At 37.9% G+C, this 23166-nt stretch overlaps 1 protein-coding gene across 1 annotated transcript; it reads left to right on the forward strand.

The window, feature by feature from the left end:
* Positions 1-662: 662 nt before the first annotated feature.
* Positions 663-23166, forward strand: LOC110805714 (uncharacterized). The gene is made up of 14 exons (XM_022011338.2): positions 663-880; positions 963-2070; positions 2153-2861; positions 5350-5881; positions 8036-8187; positions 8261-11620; positions 11726-11938; positions 14996-15199; positions 15315-15518; positions 17830-17985; positions 20167-20517; positions 21453-21897; positions 22311-22413; positions 22769-23166. The coding sequence occupies exons 1-14, from the start codon at positions 790-792 to the stop codon at positions 22971-22973; spliced, it is 7833 nt and encodes a 2610-aa protein (XP_021867030.1). The 5' UTR covers positions 663-789; the 3' UTR covers positions 22974-23166.

The following is a 23166-nucleotide window of genomic DNA, read 5'->3' on the forward strand; positions in this document are numbered from 1 at the left end:
GACTATTCTATAAGGGATACCGAAAGGGCATTTACCAAAATGACATCAAGAATTTCCTTATCATAAATAAAAAATCAAAAAAAATTACTCAAAACGTTGCCGCCCTGAGTTTTTTTTTTGTTTGTTTATTTTAGTTTGCACACCCAGTTCACCAGAGCTTAGCTCCGACTACATATGGATCTAACCTATATCGCACACCTTGCTTTGGTGGGTGAGTCTCCCAACAAGAGTTTTGCATACGGCAAGACTCAAACTCGAACTCGAGACCCTACATTAAGCGACATCAAGCTACTTACCCAACCTGATTATCAAAAAAAAAAAAACAAAAGCTACTTACCCAACGAGAAAGTCTTATTCTATACTAGGTATACCATTGAAATGATATACTACTATTATGCATTTTCATTTAGTATCAAACCACGTAGTTTAGTACAAAAAAAGTAGTGTGATACCAACCAATTTATTTGGTACGCACGAGTCAAAGATAAATGTTATTTTTTATGAGCCAGACTCAATTTATTATATAAAATTATCATTTAGACCTTAATATACTAACTGAAATTACTACTTTGCACTTAATATAACATTCTCATGGTACAACCAGTATAGATTTAGAGAACCTCCTTACCCAACCTATATGGGTTCCGCCGCGAGTTTTACAAAGTGAGTTCCAAACTTCCAACAAAAGAAATATTGGCTCCCGCTTTTATGTTTCCCTAAACTGCAGAACCCCAAAACCTCTCAAAAACCCTTACTTCGCCTCCCTTTGAGCTTTTCCTGCGTTCTTCAATGGAGGACACAAATTCCGACGATGAACAACAACCCATGGAAACCCTACCAACACTCACAGAAGACAACGAATACGAAGACGCTGATCACGGTAATACTTATTTCCTCACTCTTTTTTTTGTTCTATTTCCCTCTTATTAATTATCTAACATCCTTGCATTTCTAAGTTACAGCAATGGAAGACGAAGTAAAAACCCTTTCTTTCGAATCGAAGCCGTCACACGAGGCGAAAATCCGAGAATTACTCCGGAATATCAGTTCAATTGAACTCAAGCTTTGCTCTGATGGGTCAAAGGAGTTTATGAAGCTATTGAGGGGGAGTTCAGGTGGGGAGCTGTTGCACGAGTATGTCCGTGCATCGTCGAAGTTCACGGAGCTTCTAGAAGTTTGGAATCGGCGGCGAGGTAAGGCTGGTATGTATTATGTAATGTCAGTAATTACTGTGATGTTGGGGCATCCTGAGGGGAAGTTTAGGTCTGATGTTCCTGGTAGGGTAGTAATTAGTCGAGAATTGGATAAGTTTGCGAAATTGATTATTGAGGAGAAGTTAAATGATGTTTATAAGGAGCTTAATAGTAAGGAAGGGAAGCGCCAGAAGGCGGCATTGTTGTTAATGGCGTCAATAGTTAGGCGTGGTTCGTTGTTGGCGGCTGAGGTGGTTAAGATTTTCAATTTTAAGTTACCGATATTACCAAAGCTATCTGAGTATAGGAGGAAGAAATTGGAGAAGAAGAGGAAGCATTCGACTAGGGATTCTTTTATTGAGTTCGCGATGTCTTTTCTGGAGGCGGGCAAGCCGGGATTATTGAGGTGGATTTTGCAGCAGAGGGAAATATTTTCTGGGATTCTTCGAGGGATTGGGAATGACGACGAGGAGACTGTGGTCTATGTTTTATCGACATTGCGAGATCGGGTTCTTACTCATGAGTCATTGGTTCCCCCGGGTCTTCGGAGTGTTCTTTTTGGGAGTGTTACATTGGAACAATTAGTTGGGATTTCAGCGTGGAAAGATGGCGCGCTTGCTGCAAAGCTTGCATATGAGGTTCTTCTCATGGTCTGCATTGATCCTGCCAATGGATTGATGACTGACTTAAAAAGACAACAAGGTGCACTAAAGGGAAATCCAAAGCGGCTTGTGGACTTGATGAAGAAGCTTAAAGCAACTGAAGTTGGGTACCACAGAAGCCTGCTTTTGGAAATTGTCAATGGCAGGCCATCACTTGCTTCGGCTTATTTGGATCAGTTCCCATACAACCTTGACGATCATACTTCATCGACATGGTGAGATTTCTCGTTGGCCTCTTGCGTTTGCTTGATTATTTGATATTACTCTTTTTTTGGCTGTAACTAGAAGTTCTTGCAGGCTCTCTGCTGTCACATTGGCAGCAAATGTGGTTTCATCAGTGAGAGGTGGGATTTCATGGGATTTTCTTGATGCCCAAGCCAAAAATTTATTGTCTTTTGAAACTTCAGATGTGCAAAGTGTTTTGAAATGTGTCTGTCTTCGCCCATTCAATCGTTTGGTAATCAACAAAGGCTTACTTCATTCTGATTTTCTGATCAAACATGGTACCTTAAGGCTCCTTTTGGAGGTATTAAAATTGTTAAGCTCCTTCACCGATGCTTTAAGTTTGAAAGGATTCTCTTCACTGAAGCAAAAGATTCAAGATGAAGTTCTGATCCTGCTCCCTGATCCCCAAGTATTGTTTACATTACTGAGTCCGATTAGTAGTATTTATCAGATATCTGGGTCTTCTTTGAAAAGAGCATCTGATTCAGAAAGCATAGGCAGTCATAAAGCTCCTGCTAAGAAGAAATCAAAGATTAATATCATAAATGAAGACATAGATATTCTTGTGGGAGGGTTAAGTTCTTGTGCTGAAAGCATTGTACCCGCAGAGGGTGAAAAACAACAGGAGAAGGTAACTGTGTCCCCGTTTGATGATGAAAATAGTCTTGAGAAAATCATGGAAATTTGGGGTTCTTATGAAAGTTCTTTCTCTTTGGATTTTGTAAAAGATGCTGAAGTGTACTTCTATTGCAAAGTGCTTGAAGCTCTCAAAATATATCATGTAAGTTTCTTGTTGCATATAGTTTTGAGAAAGATACATGTGTTTATTGTTACGGAGTAGTTTTTTTAATAATTTTTTGGTTATCTTTGACTAACAGTGACCAAAATGCTTTTCTACAGTGCCATGTCAGATAGTGACATGCACAGAACTTCAGAGAAATAGAAACTTGCCTATTTTTTCCTATACTAGTACGTCTTAATCAATTCCCCATTGACATCATTCTTGTAGTCAATAGGCTTGACCCATGAAATTACAACATAATCTAGAACCCACGCCGTGGATACCTGACAAATGAATCGGCTTTCGTCTTTCACTTGTTTGGATTACTCAGTAGGAATAGCAAAAATAGTTATTTGTTTAGCTGCTAAGAATGGAATTGTAAGGAAGTATAATTAAATGACTATTGGCCTTCTTTGTGTCCAACTTTTGGTGGAAAAGTGAAACTAGTCTTTTTATTGGATCCTTTGAGGGGGGGGGGGGGATTGTGTCAAACCCTTAAACAACTTAAAACCAAATATAGGATAACGACTTATTTATTTCCACTTCTTTTCTTTCATAAATTCTCTTCAACGTAAATGTTATAGTGGTTGAATTGACGGGTACGTGAGTTTGAGCCCTCTCTTCGTGTATAGGTGACAATAAAATAAATTGAAACTCAACTGTCCTATACTCCCTCCTCCACGGCCTCCAAAGAAAAGGGAAGAAACTATAATTTTTTCACTCTTCTTTTAGCCCTTTCAATACCGAATTGGTTAAATGGTTGTCTGGAGATACCATCCCTCCAGTCCTCCACAGTTTTGTCCCTTTTCCCCTATGGATTTTAGTATGTTAATTGTAAGTGTAAATGAACTGATTTAATGCAAAATTGTCCACTTGTCTCCCCCTCCTGCAAAGAAGACAATTCATGGTGAATCTGCCTTTTCTAGGGTTCTTACAATCATAAGATAGGGTTTGTGAAACATCAAAGTTAAAATCTTGATTTGTTTTTCGATTTTAGAAAATATATTTTATTCATACCTGTTACATTGAATAACCTATGACATGGTAGGTTAGTGGGGGGAAAATCTGATACTGATAATTTTTTAGGTCCCCTCTAAATTTATATTCTGGTAACTCCCCTGGTACAGAGAATGATAAGTTAACAAGGACATGATTTTCTTTCACATCTCAAAATGAGATAAAAATTGGAAAAAAATAATTATTACAAGATTACATACATATCATGAATTCTGATGAATCATCGGCAACTATAGAAGTTTACAAGATTTATTTAATATTATTCTGTGTAGAATATTTAGGTTGTGTTTTTTGTTGAACACACCCAATAGATTGTGCCCATATTCAATTCAGTATCTGAATTCAAAGTAAATTAGTATTGAAGAGTACTTTTAGATAGAATAATAATTTCATTACCTAGTAAGACATAACCGTAATAGAGGACTTGGAATTAGGAATCCTCCATTGACTGAGATTCTTGGATATATTTTCTTTTTGGTTACTTCCGTCATGGGGCTGTGTGTTACCCTGTTATCTGCTTTTGGAATAGGGTTTCTGTCACACAGTTTCTTCTTGAATATATTTTGTTTTGCCTTTTTGGCTACACTCTCTGTTCGTTGCGGGGTTGTGGGTTAGCCTGTTGTCTTCTTGGCCTATAGGGCTGCTGGCACACTGTTTCTTCTTTGTGTGTTGGCTATTCTTCTCAAGTTCATGAATTGATGATGGCATGATGATGATGCCTGTTTCGGATCACAGCCTTACTAGAAAAACAGAATAAAGCTAAAGTGATTTGGTTAAATTAGACATGAATGCTACTAGGGACAAGATGCAAAAAACGTTGAGGCTTAGATGGTTTGGCTACATAAACAAAGCACTTGGATTCAGGTAAGTAATTAATAGATATAAGTGGTATGAATTTGGGCATCTGGTCTAACAACACTTCTCCATATCGAGATCAATGAGGATATAGCCCTTGACACGTATCTATGGTGCTCTAGGATAAATGCAAGTTGATGTTCATCCCAACTAGTGCACCCCTGGCTATAATCTTGGATGACAGATGGTCTGCATCGTTCCTCACTTTTTCATGCATTTACCTGTCTCCCTGAGTTCCTTCTACCGATTATTGAGAGCTCTTTATTTATATGGAGTAGCATCCCCTTTTCTAATAGTCTAGTACTATGCTTTCACTGGGATTCTTTGTTTAAAAGCCTCTCTTATGGTGTCGATTTGTTAAGGCCTAAGGGTATGACTGTGAATAATAATGTTTCTGGTCCACCCATGGGATACATGCTGGTGGTGGTTGTTGTTGTCCCCCCCCCCCCTCCCCCCTTTCTAAGTTCTAGGTTCTGTATTTTTTCATTTGCTTGTAATATTCTCATTGACATTGGTTTACTCACTTTTGTTATAGCTTGGATTATGGATTATCCATAATCAGTTGTTGCCCATGATGATGACTTAGATTCCATTTACATTTCATGTTTTTATTCAGGGGACCTTTCGTGCTATTTTGGAAGCATCATACGATTTTCTCAAAATTCTTCCGAGTAACCCGCTAAAGTTGCCAGGAATTTTGCTGCAATCTTTGTTGTCCATGTTGATAGAACACCTTGGCTGCTCACAAGAGACAGGTTTTTCAGCTAAAATGCTGCCTCCTATCTACAAGCATCTGCAGTGTTTTCTCAGTTTGTCATTACATTCACCAATCGAACATGTAAGAGAGCAATCATATGTTTTGGCAAAAGCATCAATGATGAGCACTGGTGCTTTTGATCACAGCCCATGTGAAATTGGGTCATGGTTTTTGTTTTTACACAGGGATGTTGGACAATATGATAGTGGCAAATGCAAAGAGGGGAAATTGTTCCAGTCTTTGTCAGTTGTTTCTTTTCTTTGCGATGCTATATCAACCGTCGGTAATAACTTGGTTAAATATTGGGATATTATGAAGTGTCAGCTTTCTGAAGTGGAAACCACAAAAGGTGTTATGAAGTGCCAGCATTCCAACATAGAAAGTACAAAAGGTATTAATAAACTAGATCATGTTTCCATCTCATTTATGCTGTTCTGGTTCTAGATATCCTGTTTTTGAGATATAATATTTGTTGTTGAGTATAGCGTGTTAGTGCTGTGAGTGCTGTCTACAATTTATAACCCATGAAAATAACCAGCACAAAGCACTGCCTACTTTTGTTTTCCTGGTATAAGCTTTTGTTGGTCTTAAGATATGTAGGAATCATATATTAGTATGCCCGTTTAAATGTTACACCTCTTGCAAAATGGAAAATTGTAGCCTTAACTTCCTTTGGTGTTGGACTATTGCCTCAGACCGGAGGTCGAGGGGTTGCAATGAGTCGTTTCTTTGATTATGAGAAATGGTGTCATTCATTAACAATGAAAAACAAAATTTATCATGGACTTGTCTTCTTTTGCAATTTGTTACATAATATATGTTTCAAGTAATCGTTCGTGCTGTTCATTTTATTCAGAAGTGACCTTTACTTGTTTATAGAAATTAGGTGCGTTTTAGCTTTTCAACAGAATTTATATGTAGAAGCGGAAGGGGAGGAGGTGTCTAAGAAAGGGGAGTTTATGAGTAGTAGTTTCATTGATATGTCTGTCCGACAATAACTAAAATGACAACTTAAGTGTACTGCTTTTGGGTGGTTAAATTATGTAGCCTTCTCTAACGAATTAAGACTAGTGAAAAGTCTGTTTTCCTTAACATCAGTAAAAAAGACACCCTGCATGTAGCCATGTAGTAAAAGGAATAATGAAAAGCTTGTACACGATGGCTTACTCAACCCAAATCTGAAGAAACTCGCTCCATTTTTTCATTTTGTCATCCTTCTCATAAAGGCCATTGATATACTATGACATATCCCATAAAGACTCACGGAAGTCTTGACGTGCACCCAGCTTATGCATGAGACCCTTTGAAAGAAACGTTAGGTAAGCATTTTTGTTAAAGCAGTAAGATTGTGAGAGTGGGGGGCGGGTGGAATTTGGAGACTAACGAGTAACGACTAAATAGTTGAAACTAGTGAACGACATAGATCTAGAATAAACACATACAGAATGGAGGGGAAGGGCAGGGAGATGGTGGCAAGGACAGGGTGCTTACTACCTCAATGCTTCAATTGAAATGTAATCTGCCGTCTACTTTGGATCAGCTACATGGATGAATCCCTGGTTTCGTCCAAATTTGTGTTTCCACATTTTGTTTGAATGGTCGTATAATTAGGTACGTCTATTCTGGAACTTTGGTGAGTAGAGTTGCTTGTTAACCTGAATTGGCTAGTAACATATTTATATTTTGGTTGCAGTGTTGCACATCGACAAAATGTGAAGTTCTACCTTTCTATTTTTCTTCCTTCTGTTTTTTATCCCTCCTTCCCTCTTTCAAAGTACCGCTTTTCCAATTCATGCGTATTTAGGAATTGTTAATTAAAAAAAAGATAGTGGGATTTGGTTGATTAAACATGGATAAAAAAGGGGAAGAAAATGGGGTTTGGTTGATTTAAGGTCAATGAAAAAGAAAAAGGAGTTTGGTTGATTGAAGGTAAATAAAAAAGAAGATAATGGAGAAATCAGCTTTTTAAATAGAGACAAGATTTGTGTGTGTGTTGGGGGGGGGGGGGGGATGGGACTTTTAAATACGGACGGAGGGAGTATGAGTTTCCTGCTTCTTCGCCATTAATGAAAATCCTGGTTATTTGCATGATTGATGGTTCCTTGTTTATGTAATAAGTTTTGATGCTAGCAATTATTGTTATGGTTTTTGAATATGTTGTCGAATTTGTCAATGTTTGCATCTAATTGTTTTCCGCACTGCAATTATTGCTAGTCTGAAGCGTATCATAGGGGAATATAACTGGAAAGGAATGAGGAAAGGACCAATGGAATACTGTGATTTGTGAAAAAGGTGTCATTTATATAATTGCTACTTCTTTCTATATTGACATTTACGGATTTGAAGATGTCTGGTTGAGTTGTTGTATTAAGCTTCAGCTGCCTACTTGCATTTCTTTATGACATGTTAACTGGGGGGGGGGGTGATGGTGCACGTTTAGTGGATAACTTATGAGGGATCTTATTCCTGGCTAATAGAATGAATGGTTGACATGGTCATGTTTCTGATTTTTTCTGAAAGGTTGGATGTTTTCTTCCCATGGCAGAAACGGACATTGATTTTAGCCCACTTGTAGCCTGTGTTCTGGAAAAGTGCCTGAGGCTGCTCAGTTCTGGATCTGAAACATTCACGTTGCCAGAGAAATCTGTGATATCCTTGTATGTCTGTAACACGTTAAAGTATCTATTGGAAACTCAGGTAAATATTTGAACTGTAGCTTTTCATTGCAAGCTTCTGTTCGTAATATAACATGACTGCCTTAATTTGATAGATTGATGCCGGAGTGTTAGCTGCAGTTGTTCATCAGTTGTTATCAGATAGAATTGAGAGCCATATCTCTGCAGTAGCAGATGTTGAAGATTCCTGCTGTGAGTGGAGACCAATGATCTCATTGTTTCTATTTTCACGGAGCATATTATATCATGAAACTTGCAATGACGGTTCTACTGCTAGAGTTTCTCGGAAGAAGAACTCATTGACAAATACACTTGCTGAGGTGAAAAAGCTCTTGAATGCAGGAAGCATCGATGCATTTGGAATATCTAAAGCATTATGCTCCACAATAGCGTGCACTAACCCTGATGATATATTAGATAATTTACCATCAGTTATGGCTATTTCTGGAAAACTTGCTGGGTTTAACCGTTCTGTGATGGACTATTTCTGCCTTGATCAGAACCTTATGAAACGTGTATCTAAGCTGTGGCCTGATATGTTCTATTCAGGTCTTAGAATGAGTGTCATGACATCTAGTCAACTGACTCAAGATAATGACAAACAGACTTCAATTAAAGCTCTGGGGAATGATTTCGAGGAGATAGAGTATGCCTCTGTTGTTTTTGGTTCTTGGCTGAAAGAGGCACCGTTCTATGTATTATTCCCTGCAATTATCTTCTGTGGCCTGGAACATCATTCAGAAATCAAGGAGTTGCTTGTAGCTAAGGTGTCGAGCTTAGAAATTGAGCAAATTGTTTCTTCACTGAGGCTGATCCTCTTTTGGTTTCATCAGATACAGATGTCCTATAGAGAGAAACGATCTGAACAGAAGGAATTGCAGGCTGAACTATGCTACGTGCTTGTGAAACAAATTTTAGCCCTATTGTCTACTCTGAAATTCGATTCTGGTTCTTTAGAAAAAAATGCAGCGTTTCCTCTCTCACTATGTCTTCAAGAAGTAGCCACAACGGTCTTTCGTCACCCTGCAGTGACTGCAGCATTATCGTTTCCATTTGACCGTGATTATAAACTAACCAAAGAGTTCTTAAGGGGTAGCGCAGAAGGTGTTCTATGTCTTAGTGGAGAAGGAATTTGTAAGATAGAACTTCATGTTTTGAAGTTATTGACTACAGCTTCTGATCACTTGTTAGCTCTGTGTAGCAAGGAACTTGCGTCATTCTATATTGAGTGCAAGGAAAACATTATCAAGGTGTTTAGGAAATTTGTGCAGTGGATATTTTTTAACTTTAAGCGGAAGTTCAAACTGTGGTATATATCTGGTGATACAACCCTCTTTCCAATCTTATGTGCTCTTATTTCTTTGATGCGTTTTAGCTCACCCATCGAGTTGCTTGAATTGGCAAATTGGATGTTTTCTTTTGTGGAAATTTCTGAGTCCATGATTTCTGGAACCTATGATGTCTCTCCCTCATGTTTGGCGTTTTCTATTGCCTGTGGAGCTTTTAGCATGCTGTCTCAATGTATGCAGTCTCCAAATATCGGGGTTGAGCTGAATGACTTGTTTTGGGCAACTGAATTTAGATGCCTTGATGCTACATTATTCAAAAGCATATATTATAAGGCTTTTGACTTTGCTACTTGTCTCAAAACTGACTTTGCAGACATATGTTTGGTTAAAGCTCTCAATGCAGCTCGCAGCCTGATTTATAGGCAAGATTTTCTTCCATTCAGCATGGAAATAACTAGAGTGATAGCTAGCACTCCCGTCAGAATAGTTTCACACTGTCTTCACAGAACTGACAATACCAAGGCAAAAATTTTGTTTCTAATAATTGAGATGAGTGCCTTACACTCACAAGTTTTTGGTCAGCTGTTCTCAAATATTATGAGTGAAGACACTATCCCTATTGTCAACGCAGCAGAAGAGATCTGTAATAAGTCGCTTTCAGACGAGGAGTGTTTGATGCTTCTGCCTGCTGCATCCTTATACATAAGCTTTTCCTGGACAAAACTCACAGAGTACTCTGTTTTGGATGTCGAATTCATGTTAAATTCTTATTCAAGGCTTCTCTTAGATGGTTTTTCTAACTGGAAAGACTTTGTGTCTAAAACTGTATTTCAGGTGGAATATGGTAATGTGTTGCCTTGTTCTGTTGAGAATCTTCATGATCTTTTTAACAGCAGTCTCCTTCAGAAAGCGGTTCACATGTTACACTGGTACTTCTCCTCAAGCGGGGATGATAAAAATAAGCGATTGAAATTATTGTGCTCACTTTGCCCTATTTCTTGCACGTTGGATGATTTCATGGACTCTAATATAAAAGATATTGATTCTTTCTCAGTTGAACAGCTGACAAACTTAATCAACAGAGTTGTAGCTAAAATTTCTCTTTGTTTGGTACTTGTATTCTCAGAGGGTAATTCAGAGGGTCAGAAGTGTTTAACAAGTGAAGCTCATGATATAGAGGAGGAATCTTTTGGGGGCTCTAATAGTGAAGACTCATTTAGAGTAAGATTCTTAGATATGTTGGTATGCGTTTGGCAACATGTTGTGAAAAAAGTTCCATCTCCCTCTGATAATTCTGGCCTAAAGACTCCCATCTGTTTGTTGTTGAGATCTCTTGAAATGTTTACACTCAGATGCATTTTTAGATTGGTAGTAAACATGCATAGTATCTTGTTACAGATGGATTCACTTCCCTTTATCGAAAAGATGGTAAAGGTTTCTCTTCTTCATAGGTTTGGGGACCCTGCTACACTTGAAAATCTTCGGCATATTTTATCTTCTCTATCTGATGGGAATTTGCCTACTATTTCAATTCTCCAGCTGCTTCTTGGGCATTCTCAGTTGGCTTCAACTGTTGCTACTGTTACTGACTCAACTACTTTTACCTCATCTGGGATGGTTGTAAAGCCCCTATCTAGCTTTTTGAGGACACTAGTTGTTCCAACAGGACGGAGCAATTTGGAAAAATCAGACAGATACAAGTCTCAGTTGGAGGTCATCAAGTTACTTAGACTACTCTTTCACTTAAGAGCTACTCGGTGTAGGTCAGTTTCTGAAGACGACTTGGGTGTAAATTTAAGGGAATTATCTTTGCTACTTTTGACTACTTATGGCGCTACAGTTAGTGAAATTGATTTGGAGATACATAGCCTTCTTTCAGAAATTTATGCTGATGAGGGGATGGGTGACAAAATATTCTCCGATCAGGATTACCTATGGGGAAGTGCTCTGAGAGTTGGAAAAGAACTCACAATGAATAGTATTCTCTTAAAGAATGGTATGGAAGATATGGAAGAAGACTGCAAACGAAGTCAGTTCAGGGATAATCTACCCATTAACCCGAAGTTAGTGATTCAGACTGTCCTACGTTTTCCTTATGGAAGGACATCTGAAAAGTCACCGTTCAAAGACAATGTTCATCAAGATAGAGTCGGAGATACTGAGGAGGTATCTATTACATACATTCAAATTGTTTACTTGGCTCCATCTTGATGGTTTTACTTCCATCATGCTATTGTTCTGAAAATAGTTATTTGGTGGTATGTTGTGTAGGGGCACTCTACAGAAATCGGAAGGATGGAGCGATATGATCCAGTCTTTGTTTTATCCTTCTCCATTCATAGCTTGACAATGGGCTTCTTGGACCCTGTAGAGCTTGCTGGCTTAGGATTACTTGCTATTGCGTTGGTCAGCATGGGATCACCTGAAGATGGGATACGTAAGTTAGCTTATGAGGTTGTTTGGAGATTCAAGGATGCTTTGATGGTAATTTGACTTCCCCCCCCCCCCCCCCCCCCCCCTCTCTTTGTGTTTCTTCAAATATGAAAACTTGAAGAATGTGGAATATATTATGCTTCATACATAATAAATTATGAACTTAGGTTTTGTAGTAAGGTATTCTTTCAGATGGAGCTTGCAAAGCGAGAACTTTATTCATCATACTATTTCTTAGTCTATTAGTGTTCATTGTATTCGTTTGTTTTTGTTTTCTTATCTGAGTTTTTAGGGTGCTCTATTTTTTTGGTTGGGTAGGGTAAGGCTCAAAACACCCAGTCCTTCCTGCATCTGACATTTTCAGCCATCTCAGTCAGGGTCTTTTGTTGTTTCTTAGTGTATCAGGTTTCTAGGCCAAGCAAATCCACATACTCCCATAATGGACCAGGAAGGAGAAACAGAAGTTGGTGAACTGTTATCAAACAGTTGCATCTCCTCTTGTTGCTTTTGACTTAGTGATGCCTCAGAGATGAACATGTCCACTTTAGGCTTTAGATTTAAGGGCCATTCGTACCTTTTGGTGTTTGAATATGTTCTTAGTGTGCGAAGCATATTAGCTTGCCCACTTTTTTCCCTTCTTAAGCTGATTTCTAATTATTGGCGTGACTAAAGACCTTTCAGCCATATCTAATTGGATTTGGCTGCCTAAGAGATTCATATATACTCCTGTAATTGGATCTGCCAATTTTTTTTCTTGGAATCTCATATCTAGTCCTCTGTCTTGGTGAATTATTAGGAAAATTTCCTGTTTTCCAGGTTGAGTATTTGGGGGCATCAATGGGATCATACTTTTGGTCTATGTGTACATTTTCATATGGTGAGGTAAGAAAATATTGGTGTTATTCCTTGGGTTGGAGGAGATGGGAATGGTGTGTGTCAGTGTGCTTTAGTGATTGAAGTGTTGGTGTATTTGGGAAATCGTCTATCTGCACATGTTGGAGTTGGACTCCTAGCCATTAAAAATCTTTTGGGGAAAATGTGATCCGTATGATAACAGTGTAACGTTGCCAATTCTCAGAAGCTTATGTGGCTGTTAAGTATTGTAGTTTCTCCCTTATCTTGGGCGTAGGATTCTATTGAATGACTAAAATTATTTCTTAAAAGTTGCTATCTAGAGAATATGCATTTATTCGGCTATGGTATTATTTCTCATCATTTTTTCGTTAAAAAATGTGTATCGAACTCACCAAGGAACTTATTGGCTAAATACTAACAAAGTAACAAGTTGGAGAAAGGAGGACACTATTGAATTTTTTGTTTAATATTAGATGAAAATTGCACTTTGTCTAAGAATTGTCATCAAACATTTGGGTGTTTGGCTAATGAATAGGTAACAAAGCTGACCCTCTCACAAAATTTTCTGTGGTCTTTTATCATCTACGGAGTATAAGACAAATATGCACCTCTTCTCGTGCTATCCCTTTTTGTTTTCTCTGTTTAGCTTTCGTATTAAGTATTTTCGAGCAATTAGGGATGGGGGGAATTTCGGTTTTCATGCTGGTTCAACTGCTTTGTGATGCCTTTGATTTGGTACATAAAACTAGTATCTTCCAAGTGTCAAGCTACGAGTCTATGATCTTTGACTTATTTTGGCGTGTAGGAATTGTTTTAGCTATATCTTAGCTTTTGTCAATAGGCTATTAAAATTTCTTCCCAGCATTTGGTGATGGAGAATAACCTTCTTTTATAAGGCACACTTTGTGGTGATGTGAGTACTTTTCTCATGTTGATCATGCTCCTTTTCACACAAACAGGGTAGATTTAAAATTCATCTCTAATTAGAGAACACGCCAACTTCTCCAACTTCAAGTTTGTACTCTAGCTCTGTAAAAGCATTGTGAGAATGGTGGACATGTAAATGCTTCCATGGCGTCTTTTGTACTCTAACGTTTTCCCATCAAAGGACATATATGGATTTTCTAATTGTCTGTCGTGCCATTGAGTGACTTTATTATCTCTTATCATCTTATGGAACTCGCGTTCTACGGGTAAATGTTGATGCTGTATAATAATTATGGGTGTGAAAATTGTGAATCTTGGTTCATTGCTCGATTCCTTTTCTTTCTCTTACAAGTCTGATAGAAGGGTATGCAGACTGCAGAGTCCTGGAAAATTGGTTCCTGTTTTCCAATTTTTCCGTAACTTATTTTTTCACCTAATTTCCTAGTAACCTCAGAAACCAAGCTCAATTCAAAATTTTGAGCTTTTACTATAATTATGGTTTGGATAGAATTCACTCTATAGATTGGTTGTCAATAGCAAGACCTCACATGATGCTTCCTCTTGATGATTATGTGCTTTGTTATCAGAGAGAGAGAGATCAGTGAACTTTTTGTTGAACTATTTTTTCCATCTTCTAGGCATATTTGGACAAGTTTATCTGGTCTTTTTATGAAATGTTGTCCGTATTTTCTGCTCCAGACTAAGCTTGGGTTTTTGGGGCTTAAAGGAGGTGACAAATTGTGGATAAGTAGACAATTGAAATTCTCTGGAAGTGATATTTTCCTAACCACACTCAACCTTCAATATATTATATGACAGTAGTTTAGAAATCAAGCTCCTCCCTAAGTGTCATCCGAGGCAAACTTTTCCTTTTAGCTTCTCTTTGGTTATTGGTTGACAACCCTGTCCAACGTCCATGATGTGCCGGACCGATATATGGTAGATCTGAAGGCTTCTCTTTACTTTAGGAAGAATTTATGTCCGAAGCTCTACAAAACTTTGCTATCTTCATATGACTGATTTTCTTTGGCTCTCTTCATTTCTATCTAGAAGAAAATCAACTATGTTACTGTCAGAATTAAGTATCCGATTAATTCAAGTTATCCCAGAATGCGAAGTGCGAGATTTATTTTGAGAGTTGAGACAGTGAGTGTAAGTGATAAGAAGTCAAAGTAGAGTCTGTAACTTAGGATCCTATTCAACGTTGACTACTATATGGCTTGATTTTGTTGACATTCTCATATTTACCTGATTTGTTATCATTTATTTGTTCATCAGTTGTGTTTTGAAAAATCTGACAATACTAATATTTGTTGCTGATGGCAGAGATGTGAGAAAAAAAGGGAAGTGACGCGGCTTAAGCTTTTGCTGACATATTTACAGAACGGAATAAAAGATCCATGGCAAAAAATTCCCACCATTCTTGCTGTTTTTGTTGCAGAAGCTTCTGTTATCTTATTGGATCCTTGTCATGAGCACTATCCAGTCATAAGCAAGTTCTTGTTGCACTCATCTCGGATAAATTTGAAGGTATCTACTACAAAACTTAAATCAACTCTCAGTTTTCCGTTTTATTGTGCTAATGTGGTTAATATACGTCTTTTATCCTCAAGGTTGCTTGCTCATTATTCTAATTTTTTTGCAGTCCATACCTTTGTTTCATGAATTTATCTGGAGTAGCTCTGTGAACTACAGAACAGACAGGCTGTGGATGCTTCATCTGATTTACGCAGGGATAAATTCCGAAGACGATGCTCTAATATGTATTCGGAACTCGGTGCTTGAAATTATACTGAGTGTTTATGCTTCACCTCTTTCGGATGTTGAGTCTAAGGAATTAATTCTTCGGGTGAGTTGTGGTCATGTGAATGATTTCTTGTTTCTTTGGTTATTTTTGCTCATGGATTCATGGAAGTTACGAGGGATGCATTTTTTGGGGATGTTCTGGTTGTTCTTTCTGCAATGTATTGTGTTGATGATGCTCTTTAAAAAAGTAACAAAAGTCAAGGAGCAAAGTGCATCATATGGACTGATGAAAGTGTTCTCCAATGTTGTCAGCTTTACAGATACCCCACTATGTTTCTTGTTGCCTGCTTCACCGGGTACCACTTTTTTTGTATTCATAATTCAAATCGCTGCTTAGACTTCAGAGTTTTTTTTGAGGAAACTTAGACTTCAGAGTTGTTCATGTAGAATTTTGTAATAACTCCCTAACATAAACAAAGTGAACCCTGACCACCAACTTTGTTTTAGTCAGGGACTTGTGTTTTGTACGACTATTCTCAGAAGCTAAGTATCCTCAGAATTATTATGAGAATCCACCATGGAAAGCTACCTTTTGAATTAATCAGACAAGTAGAACACGGTTGGATGAGATGCACTTTGGTGCCTATTTATAACAACAAAGGAGATAAACACGATTCTTCAAATTATCGAGGGATAAAGCTTATGAGTCTTGCCATGAAATCGTGGCTGAGAGTAATATAGCATAATTTTGGAAATGAGCTAGTATTTTGGAGAATCAATTTGGGTTTATGCAGGGACGATGTATCACAGAAGTTAACCACCTTATAAGGCAAAACAATAGAGTATTATAGGGAAAGAAAGAAGGACTTACACATGATCTATATTGATCTAGAGTAGGCGTATGGCAAGGTACTAAGGGAGGTCTTTTGGTAGGCAATGGCAAAGAAGGGAATATCATGTAAGCACTGACCTAGTCAATGATAAGGATATTAATGATTTAATGATAAGGGTATGTATCAGGATGCAAAAACAAATGTCAAAAACTCTTGAAGGAAAACAAAGGATTTTCCTATTACAATTCAATAACACCAAGGATCTTCCCTAAGCCCTTTCCTAGTGGGGTTTGTCATTTGTGGATGCTATTGTTTAAGTGAATGATAAACGAGAAAGCTGGGTTTAACGCAAAGTTAGAGTGATGGAGACAAAAACTAGAATATAGAGGGTTCAGGCTTAGTAGGAGTAAAACAAAGTCATGATTGCCATTTCAGCAATGTAGGAGGCTAAGTGAAGATGTTGTGACGTTGGTTGCTGAGGAATTACCTATTAGTGAATGTTTTAACCTTAAGTACTTCAAATAGATTCTATAAAGAAATGAAGACATTGACCGGGGTGGCTCAAATGGAGAGCCTAGGTTATTGTGTGATCGTTGTGTACCTTTAAGGTTTAAAGGGAAATTCTATAGGACGTCAATGATAACGAGGTTATTATGTGGGGTTATAACGTTGGGCATTTAGAAGGGAGCACATTCAAAATACGAGTCTAAAAGATGTTTACGTTACAGGTGGATATGCGGGGACACCTGTGGGATAGCATTAAGAATTCAGAGGAAAGTTGGACTTGAGGATATTGAGTTTTAAATAAGCGAGAACCGGCTACGATAGTTTGGACATGTTAGATGTTGATCTGAAGATGCACTGGTAAGGAACTGGGAGGGTTGGGGTAATGGAGATCTCAAACACAGTCGAGGAAGGCTAAAGATGACTTGGAAAAAGGAGTTAGGACATATAGAAAGTGAGCTCACAAGAGGATGTAGCACTAGATAGTAGCGAATGGAGGAGGATCTTTGTGGATGACCACATGATATAGGCTCTCGATTCATGGAGACACACAGTCCACCTATCCCTTTGGGAATAAGGCTTTGGGTTTGTTGTTGTTGCATCAATCAGACAAATCATAATTGGTTGTTTTCAATTTTTTGCTTAATATACATATGTATATATTTCCAGGAGGTATATTTTAGTTTGCTATTTTATTATCAATTCATGATTGGTTCTTGCAAGTCATAAGGGGGGAGATTCAAAGGAATTGGGATAATTTGTAAATATTTATTTGTGTTTCTCCTTGAGGACACCATATCCTCTTTCTGTTTCCACTCCTTTCCAGTTCTTGTAAGTTGTAACAAAAGACTTCATATCAATATTTTTATGGCTTAATATTGTGAGGGCACATTGATTTGTATAGTAGCTATTTTGCATGTCGAAAGCCATTTTCTCCCCCAAGGTAGTTACTCTTATGATGTTAAACTTCCTGTATGTGTACTTTCTGTTCTGGGTCGTTCAACATTCCTATGAAAATAGCAAAAATATTTTTCTGCTAGCTTATGGACTTTTCCTTCATTACTATCTATTTTGCAGGTATTGAAGAAGTGTGTTAGAGTGCAGAAGACAGCCTGTTATCTGGTTGAGAACTGTTGTCTGATTTCTTGGTTATGTTCAGCTTTTGCCTTATCTATGATTCATACTGACGGTGGAGATATATTTTTCTCTAAGCAGTTGCTAGTTTTACTTGAGGTATGTAATGAACTGTATTTCTTTTTTCCCATTGAATCTGCACTTTAAGATTATCTATTCACATTTTTGTAAGGAACTTGTACAGATGGCGGCATGTTAAATGTAATGGTATGGTTGTATGACTGCATAAAACACATGATTTTGATTTGTGTTGGCCTTAAAGTATTAATATCTTTCTCGAGTTTAGAACTTGTGCTTCTTATATATTGTTTAATTGTGGATGGTTATTGTTTATCGAATCAAGTGTCAACTGGAAACAACCTTATTGTCATTGAAGGGGTAAGGCTATGTATGCGTGGCCCTTTTTCTCAGTCTCAAGGCAGTCAGGCAGGAGTCTGTTTAGAGGCATTAGGGGAATGTTGAATATTATGGAAGATTGGATTAATGCTATGTAGGATATATTGTACTGATGTATGCCATTATTGTGTTGTTTTTCAACTTTTTCCAAGGGAGTTGGAAATTGTTTGTGGTGTTCCCTTTGCAACCACCTTACCGAGGGACTGGGCGCTCCAGTTGTTTTCATCCTGTCTCATCTTACACTTCTTTTTTCCGTTCTTTTCATAGGCTCTGGGTTGGAGGGTGATGAGGGAATCAGCTTTTTTTTGGGATGATAAACTCAATACCATTGCAATGAAATACTTCATGGGAAGGATTTACCGCAGTCCCTCTGAACCAAAGTTTCTTAGTGTTGGTCAGCCAGCTGGCTACATTTGCGTTGTGGTTGATTTACTGAATTTCTTCACTTGCCTGTCTAGCAGGCTGGGCTATTGAAAGAATTACTGCCCTTCTGTTGACAGATGTCCGACTTGTGGGTTTCTGGAGTGCAGTAAAAAGTTACAGGAAATTATGAGAAGCGTCAGAATTGGGATGCCATTCAGATGGACGTCTTTAAACCAGTGTACAGAAACCATGTCTTCGCTTAAAGTAGGACAGGACGAGAATAACTTAGCTGGGTCAGTTGGTAGCTGGAATAATGACTATACACCTAGGCACCATTCACCAATATTGCAACATATTATACAGTGTTTGCACAGAATCATTGTATAATTAACTCAACAATTTTTTTTATTACTTGGACAAAGTGGTTGATACAAGTGGTGGTATAGTCTTGTATGTTCCTATGTTTAGAGAAGTGGGGGCAGATCTGATAGTTAGGGGGGGGGGGGGTTAGAGGCTAGAAGAAATGCCCTCCTCAATGCTCGGTTTTATAGTCTTAAGGCTTCTAAATTGGACTTTTGGAGCTGAGTTTCTTCTGACAGTTAATTTTGACTGGATTCTTTTTCACTGAGATGTTTGATTTTTGGCATCTAGTTGGCTATGAGTAATCGTTCTTTTTCAAGCAAAATAATTACACAAAAAAGGGAAATTTTGTAAAAGATAATCCAACCTTTGCCCGGTCTTCTAAAAACAGTACCATCTTTGATTAATTTAAGAATAATCCAAGTTGTGGGGGATATCTTCCCAAAACAGTACATTTTACCTACAACCTTAGTTGCAGGTGAACTTTTTTTTGGGTAAAGGTGCCAGGTTGTGGAGGAGGAGAGAGGCTGCCATGGAGGGGGAGAAGGAGAGAGAAAGAAAAAGTGGGTTATCACCAGGTCAAAGCCTGTTTTGAGAAGATACCCTTCAAAGCTTGGATTATTCCTGAACTAATAAAAAATAATACTGTGTTTAGAAGGTCGGCTAAAGGTTGGATTATCTTTTACAAAATTTTCCCATAAAGAAGAGAGAAGCAATACATGAAAGAGAAATCTGAAAAACGAAATGAGGCCACTGTTTATATATGCTGTTTACATAGTTTTTTTCTGCAGCATGTGTTTGTTGAAGTAGGCTCTGTTTTTTGCAATCATATGCTTCACCAACTGGTATCAATTTTCAGCTTGATGTGTTACTACCTTCCTATCCTTATGGTGGGTTGCTAGTGTTTGTTACCGTTAGTTGTATTTGTCTTAAAGGTTTTGTTGGCTGCTTGTTTGAGTTGTTTTCTCTCAAGAGTTTATACTGTGTTGGAAATACTTCCTGAATAAACTACATGCTGTTTCTATTCTCAAGAACCTGAGCTGATGTCCTCTCTGAGCTATTCACTCTGAAACATTTAATCTTCTTATTATGATGCTAGTTATTGGCCCTTACCATTGAGGATATGTATTAACCGTTTCCGTTTCCCCTTTCATTATGTAGGTAGTTCATGAGACCGTATCATCCAGAGGCACTATGGAATGGTTGCAGAAACATGCAATTGAGCAACTTTCTGATCTTTCGTGTCATCTTTTAAATCTGTTAGTTAAATGCTCAAAGTTGGCACTGGAGACTAAGTCATTGGTTATTTTAATTCTAGAAATAATCGTAACAGCCTTGAAGATGTCACAAGAACGGAGTGTGTACCAACCACCACTTACGCCATCCATGCGGAGTTTATATCAACTATATCAGGCTGTTGATGTGCATAATAATGACAAATTTGGTGATTGTGCAGAGTATGGACTGAAAGCCATACTTATGAGTGCACCTCCAACAACAATTTCTGACCTGGTATTCTCTTGATGCCTGTTAAGCATGTTCCCTTTTACTTTCCTTGGGTGCGTTCTGTTTACTTGATTTTCACGAAGATGAACTTACCAACTTATTTTTGGTTGTAATGTTGGACTTGGGTAGCCCTTATTAACCCTTATCTGAACTAATTTGTCCCGAAGTAAATGTAAACAAGGTGAACAAAACAAAGCCTTTGTGTTTGTATTGGTTTGGGGGCAGGGCTGGGTGGCTGCATGTATTTATGTACTTTCCCACCAAATTTAGACCTTGATTGTGTCATCGCATGGCTCCCATGTTTGCACCCGGACTCAGTCAGTGGTTTTTGATTAAATGGAAGCAAATCCATTTTGTTGGCCCAAAAAATTAGTGTATATTTGCATTTCATACTTATTAGCCTGCAACTTCGTCTGAGATTTTTATTGCTTCTGGTGCCATATTTTCTTTTTCCCTCATTTGCTTGAAATGTGCTTTAGAAAGGCTTCCTTACCTCCTCTTTTTTCTGTTTGTGTATGACTGTGTGCGTGTTTTTCTCTTACGATTGTCAGAACTTGGTTCTAGCATGAAATCTGCCGTTAAAATGTCAATGAATTTATTGTTTTATTTAGATGCATCAGACTTGTTTTTGTTTTGCTTTGTTATGGTAGTAGATTAGAGAGAAGCGATAGTAATGGTGGTTACCCATGATGTTGTTACTATTGAAGGAAAACACAACGTGGTAATGAAGGTGTTTATGTTGCATCTTATAAAAGAAATTTTCTTTTTTATTAAGGAGAAAAGAGAAGAATGTCATGTGTGACAAAGGTTTGTCTGATTATTTGTATGGATGATTTGTTACTTTTCTTTAACCTTACTTGAAAGATTGATGAGTTTGGTTGGTTTTAGATGCATATGTAAAATGTTGCACTTAATGACTTTGTAACTTCTTTTTCCTGAAGGACTTGAAAGAGTTCTCAGAGTTTCTAACATGGGCAGTTTCTACTGCTCTACGTACCGATTCTCGGAAGGTGTTGCGGCAGACACAATTTTTTCCGCACAAAGTGTGTGCTCAAGGTGAGGAACACATAAGAGAAGAGTCTCTAACTTCAACACTTGTACGTTGGCTTGTGGCCTCTGTAATTCTATGGAGGGTTTCATTCAGCAACAGTGTCTTCAGCCCTAGTTTTATCTCGAGAGGAGACAATGGTGGAACTTTGCAATCACTTGTAGAACACCTAGAAAGCGAAGGTGGAGAAAGCAAACTTGTGTCCGGTTCTAAAGAAGTCTTGGCTGCAGCAATTTTTCATCTTCAACAGCTTCTTGGCATGAAATGTCTGGTGCTGCCTTCAGTTGTTGCAGCACTCTCAGTTTTGCTCCTTGCTGATGGATCATATGATGCTGAAGGTATGCAATAGCAGTTACTACATTAATCATGAGAAACAATAATAAATGAATCATCACTCATGAGATAAATGGTTTAAAATCCGAATTGAGATTCCTTTAACTCCATCGAATTATTGGAACTGATCCCCCTGCCAGAAAAAAAAGTTATAACAAGGAACCGGAAATTGAAAGGGCAAGGGGAGGGAAAGGGAAATGAGATACTTGATCGAAGACCATTATATGCAAAGATGATACTGTAGTATTTCTATACGACTATACAAAACCACTTAGGAGGCTAAAATTCGATTACGGAAAGCAGCTTTTACCCATTACTCCTTTAGACTATTTTATGTATCTGCTCATGGGGCTTCCTCTATTTCTATTTTTAAACCTTTTTATTGGTTTCTTAAGTTCTATGTTACTTATCTATGCAGGTGATTTGTCAGGCCAAGCCATTTGCACAAACCCTCAAAATTCGATGACATCTCTCTGGTCTAAGATATCCTGTCCTCCTGAAGCTAATCCTTCCTGGAGATGGTAAGATGCTACTGTATTCTTCTTTGTCTGGCCTTTCTTTTCTTCATTTCCTTTCCTGGTTTTGGTACTCGTTTTTTATTTATTTTACATGTACTGCCATTCTCAATCCTGAATATAATAACTTTCGTGGCTTCCTGTTCAACAACTCATCATTGTTTGTTTATCTTGTCTAGCTCAACACAGGTTTTATATCTTTTGGCAATATTACAGGGCCACATTGGGTTCCCCCCTTCTTTCAAAACTTTCTAAACCCTAAACTTTCTAATAACTTTCTAGTGCAACAATTGTGTATAATGGTAACTTTCTGAAATCTGTTTGAGCTAAACTCGTGGACTACCATGTGTTTTGTGTGCAGGTCATATTTCCAGCCATGGTCTGATCATGCAACAGAACACACCGATTTGGAGAAGTTGGATGAAAGACACGCATGTCAAAAACTCCTGGTCATAATCTCAAGGGTGCTGGGAAACAAATCATCAGAACATGAGTTGCTATCCCCTCAAGAATTAGAAGCTTCTGGATTATTTGAATGGCAGAGAATGAACCTTAAAAAAGGATAACATGTTTACTAGAGGTCCATATTCTGGTTGTATATATTTTTTGTAGCTTGTAGTTGTAGACTTGTAGCTTTAGCAGAATCATGCTTGTATTTTTTCGACAATAATTGAAAGAAGTTGAATGAATCTGTAGAAATTAGTATCAAAATACATTGTTTTTCCATACGTAACAATGTGCAAACAGTCATTTGAACAA

The sequence above is a fragment of the Spinacia oleracea genome, chromosome 4 (genome assembly GCF_020520425.1).
Source record: "Spinacia oleracea cultivar Varoflay chromosome 4, BTI_SOV_V1, whole genome shotgun sequence".
Lineage (NCBI taxonomy): Eukaryota > Viridiplantae > Streptophyta > Magnoliopsida > Caryophyllales > Amaranthaceae > Spinacia > Spinacia oleracea.